Below are 17,635 nucleotides of genomic sequence, written 5' to 3'. Positions count from 1 at the left end.
ATATGTACGGATGTATATGTATATTTATTGCTGATCGATTGTTAATTCTACATAATCAAGAAAAAATGATCAAAAAAGTAATGTTTTTAGAAAAAAAATTAATTTAAAAATAAAATTTTAGAATTTTTCCCTAAGTGCTGATAAAATTCCATGAAAATTCCTGATTTTCAAGAATAAAAAAGAAATTCGAGAAAACGACCTCTAAAAATTCCAGATTTTTCCAGGTAGTAAACATCGTGATTATACATATCGAAATTTATAATTTTGAATATATAATGACTTTTAAAAGATTAGCCATATTTTACACTACACAAGTATTATCAACGTTTGTTGAATTCTGTGTACTTAAACATTTGAAAATGCTTGGAACATCAGCATAGGATGGCAACCACATAACACTTTTATCTCCACTTCATTATTGGCAGGAATAAACAAAACGGAGCCGCGAGAAAAAATCTTAGAAGACACTTTTGCTTTACCATTTACTATTAAAAGGATGCTAGCTGAGTTTCTCGGTTTTAAATTATAAGATGGTTGTCCAGGCGGTAACTGCGAAATATTTAAGATAAATATACATCCAATGCAATCAAATACAATAAAATCATTTACTTTAATATCAAAACTCACAGTGATTTTGGCAACTGCAAATTCTGAAACTGGTGGACGAAAAACTTGGGTAAACGTATCTTCCCGAGATGGTTGAATCTTTTCGATAGATTTGCATTCAAATGACAGTACTTGGATTAAAGTTTCTATATCTTTTGGTTTTGGTGTGAGTCCAGCCCTTATTACGTTATCTGAACATGCCATACATTCTATGCAATCTGAAAATTACATAAAAGGCTAAATTAATTTATTATATTTGAATGCATATTAGAATGCAAATTCTAAATCCATAATTTACCGCCAGAGAGATATGCATGAGGTACGTCTGGTCCAATGTATATTGCTTCACCTGGTAGCATCGTCACGTAATTGAACAGATATATTGTAAAACAACCTACATCTCCAGGGTAATCATTGTGCAAACGCTCTAACAGGTCGGCTTTTACCCGTTGCCTATAACAATCGTCTGAGAGCAACTACATATGATTATGCTTTTTAACAGAGAATTCTTCCAATGAGGAAGAATACAAAGATAGTATTCAATAAATTATGGTTTATTAAGAAAGTTATTTAAAAGAAGATATTGCAAAATTTATTACACCTTTTTCACATAATAGTATTTAGTTGTACCATGATTTATTGAATTTATATGTCTCGCTCTATATACAGAAATTGTTACCTGTATTACGTAATCTATCTATCAAGCTTCTTAATTGCCGTGCCACTTCATTGGAATCACAAGTCATAAGACTGTGAAAACTCTGTTGCAATGCATCACTGATCATAGAATCATCTGTTTGAGTTAAGCGACGGATATTGGTTTCTCCTATGACAGCAAGTAACTCTGGTATGTCATTTAGAAAATCTTTTATTTCATCGATTGGACGGAATCCGCACAGCGTTTCAAAAGGAGACAAAGCTATAGCTAGTTCCGGTTTGTGATTTGGATCTTTGTAGACATCTGGATATAATTCATGCAGCTCTTTTGCTTTTTGCTGGAAACCCACAAATCAACTAATGTGCCACTTTTACGTAACGGGAAAAACATTACCTTATTCGGATGTATTTGAATGGATAAAGCTTTATTTATAGATAAGACTTTAAAGAGAAAAGGCAAATTGGAGCAAAATGTTTGTACAACATTGCTGCCTAATGCTACAGTATTTTCCTGAATGTATTTCTGCAAGGGAATATCTGTATCCTTGAGATATGATGGTCCATTCTCATGAGTACCCATCCATAATTCTGCATAAGTTTTCTGTTCATCCACCACAAAATCAGCATTGGCTGATTTTATTAAGGATGCAACAATACTGTTCATACCAAGTTTTCCCCAAGCATACGTTTGAACTGCACACTTGAGTTCCATCTTAAAGAAATATCTACAATAGAAAACAAAGACGTAATAAATATCTAGGTAAAATAATATACATATATTTATATGCAATATAAGTATAAGCTAGTTTTCAACATTTCTATAACAAACATTTATAGATATCAAAAAGAGAGCATTCAAAAGATATAATATTCACCCTAAAATAAATCAATAATTCTTAATAAATACAAATCAAAAGGTTAATGTAAAATTAGTAATAAAGAAAGATCAATGAGAGCGACGCCGCTGTCATAGTCAGCGTTTAATATTTTAATGTTTAATTTATATCAAATCAATACATTCTTCATACATATTAAATTATTCGAACGTTTCGACTTATTTTAAGCCATCTTCAGCAATTAATTGAAAAAACGATGGTATAGACTCCCAATGTGCAGTTTAACTTTCCATCCACTAAACACAGAACATATATAAACGTGATTTAGCGGTCATCTGGATCTTAGAACATAGGTATATAAATGGAAGGGGCATAGGGCGCTGAACGTGAAGCCACATCTGTGCGAGAGAGAAAGGTAGTAAGGGATAAATGTTCGCAATGCGCATGCGCAGCACCGTCATCTATGCGAATTGTGTAGTTGGTTAGTGTTTTTACACATTCGTACATATACACAGATGTGTAAAACGTGATGCTGCGCATGCGCATTGGGAACATTTATCCCTTACTACCTTTCTCTCTCGCACAGACGCTTGCATCAGCGCGAGCCATGGGAAGTATAGGCAATGCCCGTTCCATTTATATATGTTCTAAGATCTGGATACACGATACTGCAAAAACTTCCTAATGTATGATGGAACAAAATTGAAAAGCGAAATGGATTTGCTACCCGTGGAAATATCCGTGGCCACATAATTCTATGTGCATGCTTTGTGCGCACAGAAGGCGCTAGTAGAGTAGCGGATTCATTTAAAATACACGTATCCAGTCTCAGGTTTCTCTCTCTGGTTCAATGTAATTCGAAAGGATATTTAATTCTATTAGATAATATAGAATTACTACACTACTAAACATGGAGACAACTTGACATTCTCTAATTATTCCTTTATTAGAAAAGAAATTCTATTGAATATCAATTCGTCCTTAAGCTCCTGCACACTGGATGCGGAAAAGTTTGTCGCGTGGCAAAATAAGACGCGGTAACCAATGAACACATTAGAAGCTGTAAGCTTATTGGTTACTGCATCACATTTTGCCGCGCGGCAAGCGTTTCTGCATCCAGTGTGCAGAAATCATTAAAATCTCGAAATCTTTGGATCCAACCAATCACATTCAATTGCTTAGCGAGCAGGTGTAGTACTAGGTACACCAATTATAATTGCAAATGCGTCTGTAATATTGAAACGTTTCCACATTATTTTGGTTATTTCATAAGCATAAATAATCGAAGAACGGATGAATCTGGCGAGACTACTACTGTAACCTGTATCAATCAATATAGTCAATATCTTTAATAAGTATATGATGACGTAAATGTAATTATCGAAATTTCATTCATAAAATATGGATTCAATTACAAAAGACCAACATGCAAAGATAGAAAATGGTACGTTATTGTTTATTAATTTAAATTATTATCTATCTCTTATTTGAGAAAGCAATATTATAGTAGATTTAAAATTAATAATTACATATTTTCTTTCAGATTTTTTTTCATCAAAACATGAATGGACTTGGGATGAAAAATTATCAACCTCGTCAATTAAATTATCAGATAATAATTTAAATGTTACTTTTCATCCTGTGTATAGCACTGGCACAGCTGTTGTAAAAGGCAACAAATCATTGGAAAAAGGAAGGCATCATTATTGGGAGATTTCAATGATAACACATATCTATGGTACCGATGTAGTAAGTTTATTTGACATCTTGCTGAACCTACGTTGACAATATAGATATAAATTTCAATATATATTACTTTAGTATATACGTAATAATTTATTGCTCAATCTTGTTAGATGGTTGGTGTAGGAACTGCAAATGCAGAGCTTCATAATGCAAGTGAGCGTTTTTGTGCTCTGCTTGGACGAGATCAAGAATCTTGGGGTTTTTCATATAAAGGTTATTTACAGCATGATGGTAAGATATGTAAATATGGGACAACCTTTGGTCAAGATGACTTGGTAGGGATACATCTTGATACTTGGACTGGCACATTACAATTTTTTATAAATCGAAAACCATTAGGTAAATAATAAAAATAAAACATTTAATCAAATATTCTTCTTAGAGGTATAATTTTAATTATTTTGTAGGTGTCGCTTTTACAAAGTTAAATAATGTTACGCTTTATCCATTAATAAGCTCTACAATGGCTCAATGTGTAATGAAATTAACTTATAGTTGCTCAATATCAGTATCTCTGCAAACCACTTGTCTAACAGTCTTGTCACCTTTACAGAAGACATATTTATCTAAAAAATTTCCTGGTTTGCGTTATCTTATTCAAAATATCTTTGCTGATATACTACAAAAACCTATTGGTAATTCAAACAGATACTGTTCTTTGTTTTTTTTTAAAGTACAAGCAATATACATATAAATAATTGTACTTATATCGACAGATTGTGATAATGAAGAAAACGTTGAATTTCCTGCACAATACATTATTCTAGATGATTTTGACTATGCTCTTGTAGGCTTTGGAATAAAACAAAAGAAACATTAAATGATACACGAGCCTGTGATAAAAATCTAGAAATTTAGAGATTATTCTATTAGTACATGTACATATGCCTGTAAACATACAGAATAAAAAAATAATGATATATTTTCTACATGAATATGTAAAATGATGTAAAATAAATAATTTTTTAACTTATTTTCAAACAATTATCTTCAAATCTTTTATTAATATTTTTTAGCGCATCAGATATTAAAAACAAAAATTATATCCAATTCTTTTGGACAGTTCCAAAAAGTAAATATTATTTCTTCATTTATTTAAATACATTATCGAAATTAATATTTATAGTTATTGTCACTTTAACAGCATATAAATTACACAAAAAATTTATTGTTAAAAGGGTATCAATTAATATATGATTTTTGTATAAATTTGGATAAAAAATTTGCATAACTTAATTATTTGTGGAAATAAAATGATAATGATCATATCACCTTTTTGCTTGTACTAAATTTTCATTATCGCTGTTTTTGCGTTTTTGCTTTTCAATTGATTTAGATTTAGTATTGATTTTTGTAGAAAATACAATAGCTTGTGCCCATCCAGCTAATGGACCCCACAATTCTCGTAAATAATTACTTACTTCAGTATGAATTTTTGGTGTAACTGTCTTTTGTTTTTTTAAGTGTGATAAATAATTTGCCTGTGCTATTTGGAAAATATGAGTATCAACAGGTATAGCATCTAAATGGTCTAGTGACATTAAGCATATGCAATCGGCAACTTTAGGACCAACTCCTGGTAGAGTCATTAGTTGTTCTCTGGCAGCATGATAAGAAACATTCTCCCTTTGTAGATTTAGAAGCCAATCCTTCCCACCCAATGCTGATAAACGTTCTGCTGCATTAGCTATATATGCAGCGCGATAACCGAATTTTTCTCTTTTCAATATACTTTCTATATTTTTTTCTTTCAGAGCTTCTATCGTTGGAAACTCATAATATTCTCTATCTTCAGTCGAATATATTTTACGACCAAATAATGAACATAATTTTTCAACCATATTTGATATCCTAAAACAAACAAATGTTTAGCAAAAGCAATATAAATTCATTTTTACTGTACAATTTTTTTAAAAATGTACCTTGATATATTATTATTGGAGCTACAGATAAATGAGAATAAATTCTCTACAACATCTTGTTTTAATATTCGAACAGCATTATTTTCATCTAAACACTTTTGAAAATGTGTATCTGCTTTTGCCCATTGTTTATAATGTTCTTTCAATGATATTGATAATCTAAAATACTCAGACAGAATATTATCATAATTTACAGAATCTTTTAAATGTCCTTGTACTGTGTACGAGAGATGAGTTTTATTTTGAGACAGAGTCCAAATGCATCCATTAAAGATACCTTTATATCCACTGTCGCAAGCTGTCCATCTGAAATATAGTCATTAGGATTTCAGAATTTTGAAATTAAATTTTAAAAAGACTTAAATTTAAAGTCAATCAATAATAATATATATTCCTCTAAATTGTTGAGAATGATTATACATATATGTAATGTATACATATATGTATATGTATAATTTTACAATTGATTGTATAATTACATTAATTTAAAGTAATGTTCAAATATTTTTCAAGCATTACCTGAAACTCTGGCCACCGTGCAACGTGAGAGCAAGATTCAGTTCTGTACATAAACAAGGTATACTACCTCGTTTCATTCTCGTCTCGTATGCGTTATGCATTATAACCTCGCACTCAGTTATTTAGGTATGTAACTAACATCTTATTGCTAATTTCAAATACTGTTTTTCTTTAATATTATGTATATCACACCATGCGTATTATAAACAAAGTTTTATATTGGAACAAATTAAAATCTGAATAATGTTTGTGACAAGTGTGACAACGGAGTAGATCCTAGTCAGTCAGATCGCAGAACATATGGCATTTTGGCGCGCAGAAACAAGCGCGATTGCCCACGTGACTGCATGCTGCATATACACCAGTGACCAGACCGACAGCATATCATTACTGCATTATACTTGTTCTGACAAACATGTTACCATGTAAAAAATTGTCGATTTAAAGTATTTCTAACAGACTTCTATCACTAAAGGTAATGAACTTTTCCGAAAATTGAATTAAAAAGGGAATAAAAATATAATTATTAAATAATAAAATCTGACTTTATTTATTTTGTTTTAACTTAATTAATTTTACTCTTTTAAACAAATATTTAGAAAGTTCGTACCTTTAATTATTAATAAGATATTTAATGTTAAATATTAAGGATTTTTTTAAAGTATAAAGAGATTTTAAATTTGTGATCACAGATCAGAAACTCGGATATTGATTATATTGATCAAAGAATTATGAAAAATTTGTTGGCTTAATTATATTCTACAATTTCTTCGTATAAATTATATATATTACATCGTATCAGAACGGAAGCATTTTACGTATTGCATAAAGATATTATTAGAATGGAAATCGAAATTATTATTCTTGATCAAATCTAGATTTATCTTGTACACAGCTTGTAACTAATATAAATACATACATACCATATATATGTATATAATAATTTTTCATCAAAAATTCTAAGCTATCCTAAAGCTTAACTCCACGATTCTATTAATTTGTTTACAGTTTGCTGATAATGTTTAAAAGTTAACAAATTCTATCTACAAGTGTTTAACATAACTTTATACATAAAGACTGCCGGTACCTATAACGATCGACTTTCTCGAATTAAGTTTTTAAGTGTAGAAATATGAGAAAAAGAAATAAATTAATACAAATATTTATTTAAATTTAAATAAACATTTATGAAATGTATACGAATATGAAGATCGAATTCTTATTCTTATAAAACATGTATGTATGTAATATATTAAGTAAAGATACACATTGTAAAATATTTTATACTTGTTAGAAAAACAGAGGCAGCTTACTAATTGTATTTATTCGATTTTTGGAATATTTGGAAATTGATTATAAGATATAAATTAGTAAAACAGTACATTCGCATACGATCCCTTTGTTTCTGATAATTCATAATTCAGGATGTCTAACGTATAAATAGTTATATCGACAGATTTAATATAATGATTTTTCATATCGAAGACATTACGAATTATGATGTATCTATTGTCAATCTTTGGTGATATAATTTCGTGATTTATCTAATCGACTTCTTTGTATTTTTCTTGACATATTATAAGTATTCGACAAAATATTACATCCCTGAGAATTGCTATTGACATCCCCGGAAGAAGAATACTTCATTATTTCTTTATGACGATCTCTTACGCTGTACACCCTTAATAAGGAACATTATCTCGTACGTAGGCCTGCTTTCGGTATTCGTGATGTTGACATTTACCCCACCAGGACCGTTTCACGCATACCTTCTGTGATTTTAGGATAAAGCACTTTGATTGGAGTACGTCGAAGAAGATTTTGCCTATAAAATCCGCCGATGCAGTCCCAGCCATTTTCAAACATGTGCGAAATCTGTATACAAAAAAATCTTAAATAAAAATAATTGTAAGAAGCGATGAAATTGTTACGTACATCGATATAATAAATTTTATGAAATTTGTTAATTAATTTCAGAGATATCAAACAATTTGTATTGAACATCGTACAATGTATGCACATTAAAAAACGCTTATATGTTAAATCGTTTATAAATGCATTAAATAAGTCGAGTAAATATTTTCTGAAGATTATACTCGTGCAAATATCTTATATATTCAAATTATACTCGAATATCGAGAACTTTACTTTTTTTTTTTTGTTGTATTTATCACCATTCTCTCACAAATATTTCTTTATAGAGAGAGACCGTATTATTAAATAATTTCATGAATTACTAACCGCTCGTCACAAGCGCAATGCATCATACTCGAAATTCTCCAATTGAAAACGCCGTAACGCGTCTCGAAGGCCGGTATGTGAAAAGGACAAGATGTATCGTGTTTTCGGCAACAGGCATCAGCCATACCGAAACCGCCCAAATTGGTATACTTGGTAGCACGGTCACCGCGACCGCACCATTGCGTCCCTGGTATCATGAATAATTCTCTTCGAATCCGATTCCGACTTCGACTTTGCCTCCCATTATTTGCCGTCGCGTTTGTCGATCTTGCGTATTTCCTGTTACAAAGAATTAAAGCTCATACATTTGTATAACGGGCATCGCCTGGCTTCGAGCGGCTCGGCCGACGCGACGCGGCTTACGTAAGCCCGAGAGATTATAAGCCAGTCGGGAGACTATACCTGCTCGCTCATCCTAGGTCATACCTATGTCGATATTGGGCCATAGCTTGGCTTCGTATTCGCATTCTCATGCGATCGCATCGGTGACGAAGCTCCGATGTCGACAGCAGCCAAGAGAGGTCACGGGGTATCCTCGAAATGTCCTTACCGTTCAGTTGGAACACCTCGATCGACACCTCGTCACCGTCATCGTGATAGCGATAGACACCGCGAGAGCTGGGTAAACACTCACTGTCGTCCCACCACGCGAGCTTCTCGTCAATGCAGTCAGTCAATGTTTCACCGGCATATATCAATTGCAGCTTTCGGTTTGACTTACGAAGCCAGACTTGTCGCAGTGTCACATTTGTATTTCTATCGAGAGAACAAACGTTATTGTAATCTAATTAATTTTCGGTTAAATGCTGTGTATCAAAGTAATAAAATGAATAGTAAAATTTATAGAGAGAAATATGTGAGAGCGAAATAAACTTATTACGTTTATTTATTGTCTCGAAATTGATAGAAATTGCAGATATATATATATACTATATAATAATTTTACCGGTAGATTAATTTATATCAATATATGCTACAGATCTGCGTTTTATAATTGATATATGATATATTTAACAACGTAATAATAAAAAGTATTAAATTAAATTTTTTCCAACAAATTATTCAGGCGGTATAAGAGCAAATTCGGAAAGAGGGGACAGTTAGCGAAAAGCAGAGCGTGCACTTTCTTCACGACGGTAAAAGAGCTTTCCAGCGTTTAAGTGCAAAGTGACGCTTCGTGGTTGTGGTATTCCGTGGTATCCTCGTGAGAGCATCAGCAGATGAGTCCCATCTAGGAGAGTAAAACAGGACGGCGACCTACCGAACTACGTTTAGGTCCAGTGCAAAAGGGGCCAATCCGATCCCTACGTAGAGGTTCCAGGACGTCCGCTTGTCGCAGAACCTAATCCTTGCTTACTTAACTTGCCGCTTTTCGGCTTAAGAGCTTGGTTGGCTTTGCGGTTACTGTCAACGAATAAACATGATAAATTGTATCCCCTTTTTTAGTTTTCAAATCTAATGGAATAACAATTATATTATTGCATTTTATGCACTACTACTTTATTGTCGTTATTATGTTCTATACAATCACATTTTTTTTTCTCATTACTTTATTCATTTTTACAACACTCCGTTGTCTTTTTTATCGCGTCTTTATAAAATGCTGCTGTTTTTGTTGGACATATATTATTCATGAATCATTGACATTTTTTATACAATAATAGTTGCTTTCCATTTGCGCACAAGCGAAACTGAGCCTGAAGTAAGCTGAGTATTCCATACTCAGATTAATGTCGTTATCATTTGCTTAGTTTGGTAAAAAGTTATCACAGACAACACAGGTTCGAACCTGACTTTTAAAGTGAGTTTACGAGACTCATTAAAGCACAACGGTCTCGATCTTGTGCAGATTATAGGCAAAAACTCAATTAAATCTCACTTGTCAGAATGTAAAAGGAACGCGCATTCAACTGAGTTATGACGTCACAAGTGAGAATTATCTGAGAATCGGTGTAAATGGAAAACAACTAATATTTTCTCTTTTTTCTTTCTCTTTTATTTCTTATTAATAAAAGAAAAAAATACATACTTTTAAGAAGAATTATGTGCTTTTGAAATATCTTTTCGTACGTTTTTGAAGTAGTTATATTATTACATTGTATACATAGTCAAGCAAAGAAAATTCACAGAGTCCAATTTATTGTCATGTAATTTTGCATAACTGCTTAACTTTACATTAAGATTATATTTATATAAATATGTATTAGCACGTGTATAAATATTAACATATACAATTTTTTATTAGAAAAATAAAAATAGATTTATATTCTTTATATAATCCGGTAGAGAAGAAAAAATAAAATGTATAATTTATTCATTCGTTTGAGCATCGATTCTTCTGGCGAGCGTTACATACATTCCAATTGTATTGAAACTTATTACGGTTGACAAGGATTCACAGAGACTGTTCCATTAGATTGTATTATCAGCATTCTTCGGAGCGATGGGTGGCATTTGAAAGACCTAACCGGCGCTAAATGTATACATAACAGTCAAGCTTCCACATATTGGCAATAGTGAAAGGCGGCATTGTTTTCGTGCTTGCCAACCGAGTTCCCGCTTCAATCCTCCCGACTACATATATGGCAGGGAAGGGAAGCGGGACGATTGTAGGTGGGATAGGAAGAAGAGATTTGCTTATATATCCGAGAAAATGTTATTTCAAGAAAGAGGATAGCACAGGTTGTTACTTGTTACACGCTAGCCTTTGTTAGTATGAAAACACTCGACGCGTTTCATGAAAGAGAGCATATAATACAAGCAGGGCAACATCAGTGAGTTAAGATTTCGATGTTAGATATACGATGAAGCAATTTGTTCGCGCTTAATTGCTTCGGCTACAACAAAATTATCTGACTTGGTCTAACTGTTTCAATTCTATTAAGAAAAAATGCAGCTATGCCCACCCCCAATTGACAATGATCTCCTTGACGCAAGCTCCAGGCCATCGGACGAACCGTTCCAATCGTCCATCGGACAAGATCCTGATGACCGAAATACTGTGACTGGAAGACGTCCCGGTGAGTTCGGACGAAACATTCGATCGTGCAAAATATGTACCTTCTCGTGGTAAAGCTCCGACAGACGATTGCGTGAAAATCAACCCTAATGCCAGCAGCAGCATCGAGTACCTGTTCCAAAAAGCCATCAGGCTTTTGTAATACGTTTTAAACTTATGTAAACGCAAGACCTATTAAGATAACAGCGGCATATTTTGTAACTAGAGTGAGGATATACGGGGAAACGGAATAATTAATAATCAATTTAACTTTCCGATACAAAAAGAAACTTCATCGTCCACATTCCCTATCTGAAAATAATTATAAGGATGCCCTTTATAATTCTGCTGAATATTTCAATGAGCTAATTCTAATACATCTTGTATTAGAAAAAAAGTTTTTACAGATAGTGATTAATTTCACTTAAAAAAATATCTTGTACAAGTTACACAATAACTGTAACTTTTTATTGTCTTTTGTGTGAAATTTTATAAATAATTTTATAAATTTACATATATATTACAATTTGATTAATATTAATAATGCTTCTATACCACATACACTTTTTTAAACAAAAAATGTTGTAGCTTTTTACAAATTTCTGCAAATTCCAAAAAATATAAACAGTGTACAATATATTTCACGAGTTTATATCATGATTTAAGAATATGATAAAAAAATTTATAATTGAATATATAGTTTTTAATTCACAACCATTAATAATGCATAATTATTACCACAGATTTTTTAGAATAATGAATATCATATCAATTTTTTTTCTGAAATCTTACATCTGTTTTATATTTTTAGAAAGTAATTTTCGAAAGTATTCCAGCAATTAATATTCAAGAACTATAAAATGTGAAGTTACACAAGGTAATATCTTTACGGATATAAGATGCTATAGATTAATTGCCTAATCTCGTTTATAGATTCTTTGGTCGTCATATATAAGGTGATCCAATAGAAACAAAGCACCTGAATAATTTTACTAGATATAAAGAAATTGAACACAAAATAATTTTAAGAGAATAATTTATTTAACATGAAAGAATAAATAAGACATAAGAAACAAAAAGTATTCATTCATTATAAGATAAAAAAGCAAATGTTGTCTTTAGAAAATTATCGGAAAATATATAATAAGCTTAAAAAAATTCTTCTGCAGTTATATTTATATCTTTGAATTATATAAATTACATTTCTTTGCATTTTCAATTTAAAAAGAATTATTTGTTTATCTTGTTTTATGTATTAATCGATATTAACAATATTTTCTTCTGTTACTTGTAAAGTAACATTTGAAATCATAAATATTTAATTAGTAAACTTACGTTAATGAAAATAAAAAATAGAAATGTAACATTACTAATGCGAAATGTATATTTACATTACCGCGACATAACTCGTCATGCTATATTTATGGAAGTGCTATTACGAAAAGATCACGTCATATTTTTTGTTTACAATTATCTTTATTTTCGGTATTGAGTTCAAAGCGATAATAATCCCATCTATTTATAACTAATCTCCTTTATTTAGTACTCGACTGTTATTATTATTACTATTATTATTATTATTTAAATAATAAGAGATGACACTATAGGCTCAGAAGATTAAATCAAATAATGTGAGTAATGCCAATGTGAACCAACACAGGGTGTTCGTGTGTGAAAAAATTTTTAAACTTTATTATCAAATTTAAAATAATCGGTAAACGCTTCGATCCTCGTTTCGTCCTCCTCAGTACACGTTTTAATAACGCAATTACAAATATAATGAGAGAAGCTCAGGTAGAAGAATGTGTCCAATGTTCAAGTTTTGTTGTATATCAAATTGTCTGATTTACTAATAACACGAGTACATATAATATTATTTCATTATTTAAGTTTGGTGACTTGTAAGAGAAGGTTTATGTCACTTATATGTAACGCTGAGTTGGACAAATCATAGTTTCATCAACCACAACCCCGCTATTAAATTAGCAATTTCACTGTGTAAGACATATTATTTGTTAAATTAGTAATTACTATTAAATTTATTAAGAAATTTATTTCCGAGAAACTTACATAGGAAGAGAGTGAAAATGATGTTGTTAGTTTAAAAGTTAATAACAAATGAGATGGTAGGGCCAAGAATACCAAGTCAAGAACAAAGTCATGGTTAAAAACAAAACATTGATATCGGTACAATTAAAAACAAATAATAAATAATTAGTTTGTTCAGGAACATTGGACACATTCTTCTACCTGCGCTTCTCTCATTATATTTGTAATTGCGTCGGATCATTAAAACATATACCGAGGAGGACCCGAAACGAGGATCGAAACGGTTACCGATTATTTTAAATTTGATAATAAAGTTTAAAAATTTTTTCACACACTGTGTTGGCTCACATTGGCATTACTCGCATTATTTGATTATTATTATTATTATTTATAGATACCACAAAGTCATAAAGTTTAATCATTTTAAAATTAAAATTATTTTCAAAATAATCAATTTTTTTTTCAAAGTTATATGAAGTAAACGATAAACATGCTCATACCTTTTTGATACACTCATCTGTACCATCCGAGATTCAAAAGTGTCAAATTCTTTCGATCTTCAAGTACGAAGAGTTCGAATAATGCCATATGTATAATTTCACATAACGTTGCTGTCGGTTTAAAGAGAAATTTTGTAGTCCCTCATATGTTCACTTAACTTCACACTTATGTGTTTACGACCGCGTGAAGAAAGAACTATATAATTATATCGTGATGATTTGAAAGCTGAATCAACAATTAGAATGAACGGTCACGTGGTTAGCTGATACCCCTTAAGCGTCACTAAGTACGATTTTTTCATAAAGATTTATTGAGATCAAGATTATTTATCGAGAAAAAAAATTGAGATTGCTTATTAAGATTTGTATATATATATATGTGTGTGTGTGTGTATATTTCTTTTTTTTTTATCGTGCAATACTTTTGGCGCTTTAACTGCACTCGACGTCACGCGGACGTGACGATCCAGCGAGTGTCAGACTGTCAGCTAGTCCACGAAAGGCAAGTATGAACCGGCCGTGCTAACAACTGGCGCGCTACGCTCGCGGCTCTCCCTTAAATACCGGCGAGTAGCCGAGTACAGTTCGGGTGGTTCGGTTGTCCAGCAGCATTCACCTATACCACCTCCGTTCTGTCACTTACGGCCTCTCTTCTCTCTCGTCTCTCGTCTCTTCGCTACCCTCCCCCATCCTGCTTTACTCCATGTACTCTCTATAGTCTACCCTACTCCGAGTTTCCCTTCCGTAGCGCCTCTCCGCCCGCCGCCGCGCCGCGCCGTTCGGACACGAACCAAACTCCACCCCCTGCCCCTTCTTCTTGTCCTACTCCTTCGCATCACCGGCGTCTACCGCCAACGAGCCGCGCGCCTGCCAAATCCAATCCCACCTACTCATCCTGCGGGATCTAATCTCCGCGCGGTCTTGCTCTTTCTTTCCGTCTTACTTGCCAATTTCTCTTTTCACCCTTCTGCAGCCCAGGCTGCAGAGCCACCGCGTCGATTTCTTTCAGCCTTCGAACGACTGTGGTAAATGCCGGTGCTTTGGTCCCGCTGATGCATCCATCACCGCGCGTCACTGCACCTTACGGTCATCGATATTCGAGATTTCAACGTAACCCTGCGCGACGAATTGCGAAAAAGCGCGCTATGACATAATACCCTGATATTGCTCGCGACCTTCCGCACATTTATCGCGAAACACTCACGTAATCGGAATATATAGCGTGGAATTCAAATTTCCAGCTCACTACACGTTGCAGACGTATGCCTAGAATCCTTTTGGATCCTTATATTTACATTTATCCTCTACCACAAGTATCCAGAGAGCCTATATATTTACAAGCGATCGATATCAAATATTTTCATCGACCAACTTCCGATAATAGTAATAAATAAATTATCGGACTTTACTAAAGTTTATTTAAACTATCCAAGTTGAAATAAATTTTAATAAAAGTTTATAATCACAAACGTACATTTAAGGATGATAAAAAAGATAACGTTCGACCTAATTTTTGCCTTAAAAAATTCGAAATCAGATTCTATATAAAATTACTTGCGATTTGAAATCCATATATACTGATATAAAATAGAAGATTCAGAGTGAAGAGAGAATTTTTTCTTAGAATTTACCCTGAAAATATGAACGGTAGTCCCAAAATAACATTGTTATTTCGAAAAGTTTTCTATAAATTTCTCTCATTCATTGATAAAACAATAATTAAGTATAAAACAAGTTTGATTAATTTTACCAAAGTGCATGTAAAAATATTCAAAATATTGTATTGTACCACAACTACCGTATTTTCAGGGTAAATAAAAAAAAATTCTCTCCGTGATGTATAGAGACAAGCCCTATTTAATAATCAAGTTACTTTTTTCTGTATTCTTCACTATTTTATTGTCATCATATATATAATTGCGTAACACGTCGGTAAATCGCTCGACAATAAATTATGCAAAACCGTGCGACAAACGCGATTGTTATTGTCTGCACATTCTGAAACATCGTACCACTATGTGGCCAAAGGTCATTTTTCACGCAAAACATGCGATAAACTTTTGTCGCGCGAATGATTTTTTCGCATAATTACGCACATTTACGAACTTTATTATGTGTAATCTCGTTTTATCTTTTGTAGTATAAAACTCCTTATTTCTTACAATTAGAATATATTACGTGATTTATAATTGAATGTAGCGATATAGATGTGGAAATTGACTGTCAATTTTTAGATGTTGCAAAATACACGTGTAATGCGTAACAAATATTATAAAGAATCTTTATATAAAGTTTACAAAATAATATCCAATTAAGAAGTTAATAATAATCACATCGGATGTGTAAGAAGTAGCTCTATACGCTACATTTCAAAGTTAAAAATGAAGAAGACAATGTAATAACTGCAAAGTAAAGGAAATCAATTTCAGTAGCGCTTGGAAGAAGTAGCCTTTGGAAAGGAATTGATGGTGCGACGTAAGATGTGTTCGAACCACAAAGATTCGTATTTTTGTGAATCTGTTCGACAATTTTACGCGCGTGAAATCGCAGCAGTCAAAGTCATTTGGCGGAACGAATAAGTGGCAGAGAAAAGGCGGTGGTTTCTATCTATTGTAGCCCTTGTAGTTATGACTCCGACATCGTTGAAGGATGAAAAGGTGCGGGCAGTTTATAGCGTGAGAAAGAGACATTTATAAGTATATATTTCTATGTTTAAAGTTATAGATATTGTTTAAATTTGTTATATTTAAATCGATTGTAATTCGGAACTGTATTATAAGAATTTAAAACAATTCTCTCTCTGTTTAATACATAAAATTGAACATAACATAAAAAAATTGTACACGACATTAAGTTAATGTAGAAACGAAAATAGATTTTAAATACTTTCACAACAGTTAATGCATTCTAATTGTAAGTTATACGAGTGTATGAATTAAAAGTGATTAATTTTAGGTACGAGGATATATATATGTCGCCTAGTGTACAATTCAAAAGGAGGTGTAACAGAAGAAAAGGACTACGGCGACGCAAAAGGCGAGAAGGCGAAGCGAAGGGTGAGATGAGGGTCTGTGAGTAAGGAGGTAATTCCTGCCGTACGCGATTGTTCAGCTTTCGAGGGTTCGCGAACGAGTCACCGTCTTTATATATATATGATCCTGAGGAAGGTAAAGCAAGCTGGACCAAACTTATTCCCGTTGTTCTAGTCTCAAACGCCGAAGACGGCGAAGACCTTCTCTCGCGGCCTTCTGTCGGACAGCATCGAAAGCGTTTGAACGCTTCCTTGCTAATCACCGTTACGAATCTGGTAGTGAACTAGGTAATACCGATCCGCAATTGAAAGGAAATGCAATTGGTCTAGAATATCCTGTATACAGGGAATGGAAAGTTACTTTTTAAAAGTAACAAGTTACAGTTACTCGTTACCGAGTAGGAAAAGTAACAAGTTACCGTTACTAGTTACCGATTTTTAAAAGTAACTCGTTACAGTTACCGTTACTTGAGAAAGTAACTTTTCGTTACTTTTCCGTTACTTTTTTTTAAATCGACGACCAACAATCA

The 17,635-nt window shown here is 32.6% G+C and overlaps 3 protein-coding genes across 4 annotated transcripts; 1 reads left to right on the top strand and 2 right to left on the bottom strand.

Moving 5' to 3' along the window:
- Nucleotides 1-195: 195 nt before the first annotated feature.
- Nucleotides 196-6,755, bottom strand: Ogg1 (8-oxoguanine DNA glycosylase). Of its 2 annotated transcripts, XM_018507275.1 has the most exons (7): nt 6,287-6,755; nt 5,768-6,073; nt 1,658-1,988; nt 1,286-1,601; nt 905-1,072; nt 628-824; nt 196-549 (listed from the first exon to the last, which is right to left on the bottom strand). In XM_018507275.1, the coding sequence occupies exons 1-7, from the start codon at nt 6,385-6,387 to the stop codon at nt 346-348; spliced, it is 1,623 nt and encodes a 540-aa protein (XP_018362777.1). In that variant the 5' UTR covers nt 6,388-6,755; the 3' UTR covers nt 196-345. The 2 variants fall into 2 exon arrangements, with proteins under 2 accessions (XP_018362777.1, XP_018362776.1); XM_018507274.1 differs by lacking the exons at nt 5,768-6,073; nt 6,287-6,755 and adding an exon at nt 2,827-3,022.
- Nucleotides 3,310-4,707, top strand: LOC108760959 (SPRY domain-containing SOCS box protein 3). The gene is made up of 5 exons (XM_018507277.1): nt 3,310-3,543; nt 3,643-3,848; nt 3,956-4,184; nt 4,253-4,480; nt 4,562-4,707. The coding sequence occupies exons 1-5, from the start codon at nt 3,501-3,503 to the stop codon at nt 4,663-4,665; spliced, it is 810 nt and encodes a 269-aa protein (XP_018362779.1). The 5' UTR covers nt 3,310-3,500; the 3' UTR covers nt 4,666-4,707.
- Nucleotides 6,756-7,652: 897 nt separating the features above from the next.
- LOC108760958 (uncharacterized) lies at nt 7,653-14,415 on the bottom strand. Its single transcript, XM_018507276.1, has 5 exons — nt 14,075-14,415; nt 11,434-11,658; nt 8,954-9,283; nt 8,528-8,806; nt 7,653-8,161 (listed from the first exon to the last, which is right to left on the bottom strand). The coding sequence occupies exons 1-5, from the start codon at nt 14,098-14,100 to the stop codon at nt 7,969-7,971; spliced, it is 1,053 nt and encodes a 350-aa protein (XP_018362778.1). The 5' UTR covers nt 14,101-14,415; the 3' UTR covers nt 7,653-7,968.
- Nucleotides 14,416-17,635: the final 3,220 nt, after the last annotated feature.

This window comes from Trachymyrmex cornetzi, unplaced genomic scaffold (genome assembly GCF_001594075.2).
Source record: "Trachymyrmex cornetzi isolate Tcor2-1 unplaced genomic scaffold, Tcor1.1 scaffold230, whole genome shotgun sequence".
In the NCBI taxonomy this organism is placed as follows: Eukaryota; Metazoa; Arthropoda; class Insecta; order Hymenoptera; family Formicidae; genus Trachymyrmex; species Trachymyrmex cornetzi.
The sequence above is the reverse complement of the archived record's forward strand: the minus strand, read 5'-3'. Positions and strand labels throughout refer to the sequence as shown.